Genomic DNA, 1894 nt, shown 5'->3' on the forward strand with positions numbered 1-1894 from the left:
TCTCTCTCTCTCTCTCTCTCTCTCTCTCTCTCTCTCTCTCTCTCTCTCTCTCTATAGAGAGAATGTTCAGGACATAGAGATGCTGAGATCTGCAGTAAAACTGGAGGCTGAAGAACTAGAAATGCAGTTGAATGAGCTAGCCCATCAGTATGATGAAATGTAAAAATGGTAAATCAATTTTATTCTGTTTTTATTCACATTTTTCACAAAGTCCCAACTCCATTGGAACTGGGAGTTGTAAATTAAAAAATTGGGTTAAAATATAATACCAAGTAACAGGTTTTTGACTTCATTTTTAAATTATTTCCACACCTATACTGTTGCTCCATTTGTAAAACTATTGAAAAAATATCTCTCTTTTTAAATTCATACAGGCCAGAGGAGCTGCATTTTATCAGCATGCATCGCAAAATCTGCTGAAGAGCAGTGAGTTCCCCAACAGCCGTTTGGTTTTTCCAGCTGAAACACAAATCACTCGCAGGATCCAGATAATCATTTGTCTCACATGAACTGAGCAGCAGAGTAATGACATAGAGAACTTAAAATGAATTAAAATTATAACAATTATTATTATTATTTGTATTAATCGATAACTCGGACTAAAATAACAGCAGCTAGTTCTCCACTTCAGCCTGTTGTTTTAGGACAGTGAAAATGTATTAATAAACAGGACTGGATTCATTTATTCTAACAAATTCCTCCTGTAACCAGGTGTCTGTATATAAATCAATATGATGAAATCAAATTGAAATATTACATTCAATAGTCCACATTTATTTGTTTAAAATTTTTTGTTCTGGTAAAGTAACTGTTTATTTTTATACAAATTTGAAGGTTTATTTTTAAGAGTATTTTCTGTTTATTTAATTTGGACTGTGAGAGAGCTGACACAGTTTTAAAGGGGGTTGAGTGTGTAACAGAGGAGAGGATTACAACTGTTTCCTGGACTGGGTCTTGGGTTGTCAGTAGTTTGGACGACAAACAAAATCATTCAGTCGTAAAAAGAAGAATGGCTTTATTTATAGAGGGATATATGCCATCTCTCCCCATTAGACCAGGTTTTCCCCATAATGTGTTACAGTTAGCCCACATTGTTTTCAGGACACCACCTGGACAACCAGTGGTTGGACACCTGTCACTGACAAGACCAGCAATGACCAATACTCTCTCCTTTGGTTACAGCCTTTGTTCCTAAATGTGCGTTATTACAAATAAACTGACTTCAAAAATAAATCAGCTGATCTACATTTCATTATTATGTTCTGAGTGTTTCATTAAAATCCATTCAATATCAACAAACAGAGGAGGTTTGGTGAGTGGTCAGAAAATAGATGCATGGCAGATCTTACAGTCTGTTATGAGACACAGCAGGAATTATGTCATCAAGTTCACCAGAGAGAACGCTACTTTCTGCCCTTTGGTGCAAACAGATCAGTACCTTCTGTTTGACTCTCTCACTGGAAAACAAGCTCTCCATCATTTGAACCATGTCCCCACAAAGACAGAAGGGAAGAAAAAGGAACAGAAAAAAGATGTTAGTGGTACTGATTTTTTGTTAAGTTGAGATTTGAAAAATTTTCAAACTACCTGTGAAATTATCAGACTTTCCTCAACAGGTTCTTCAACCCTGGAAGCTGATTTTCAAACATACAGCGGGTAAAATAAGTATTGAACACGTCAACGTTTTTCTCAGTAAATATATTACTAGAGGTGCTAATGACATGAAATTTTCACCAGATGTCGGTAACAACCCAAGTGATCCATACATACAAAGAAATCAAACCATAAATGTCCAGAAATGAAGGTATTTGTAATAATGTGGAATGGCACAGGGAAAAAGGATTGAACACAATTTTACTGAAATTTATCTAATACTTTATACAAAAGCTTTTGT

At 35.4% G+C, this 1894-nt stretch overlaps 1 protein-coding gene across 2 annotated transcripts in view; it reads left to right on the forward strand.

Annotated features, from left to right (window-relative positions):
- LOC106528572 (uncharacterized) overlaps positions 1 to 1233 on the forward strand; it is a 5116-nt gene extending 3883 nt beyond the window's left edge. Inside the window, exons 4-5 of one of the 2 annotated variants that reach the window (XM_014023779.1) lie at positions 58 to 168; positions 365 to 1233. In XM_014023779.1, coding sequence (XP_013879233.1) covers positions 58 to 163 — 106 coding nt within the window. In that variant the 3' untranslated portion in view covers positions 164 to 168; positions 365 to 1233. The remainder of the gene's footprint in view (positions 1 to 57; positions 169 to 364) is intronic. The other variant, XM_014023778.1, reaches the window with a different exon arrangement.
- Positions 1234 to 1894: the final 661 nt, after the last annotated feature.

Source organism: Austrofundulus limnaeus, unplaced genomic scaffold (genome assembly GCF_001266775.1).
Source record: "Austrofundulus limnaeus strain Quisiro unplaced genomic scaffold, Austrofundulus_limnaeus-1.0 Scaffold390, whole genome shotgun sequence".
In the NCBI taxonomy this organism is placed as follows: Eukaryota; Metazoa; Chordata; class Actinopteri; order Cyprinodontiformes; family Rivulidae; genus Austrofundulus; species Austrofundulus limnaeus.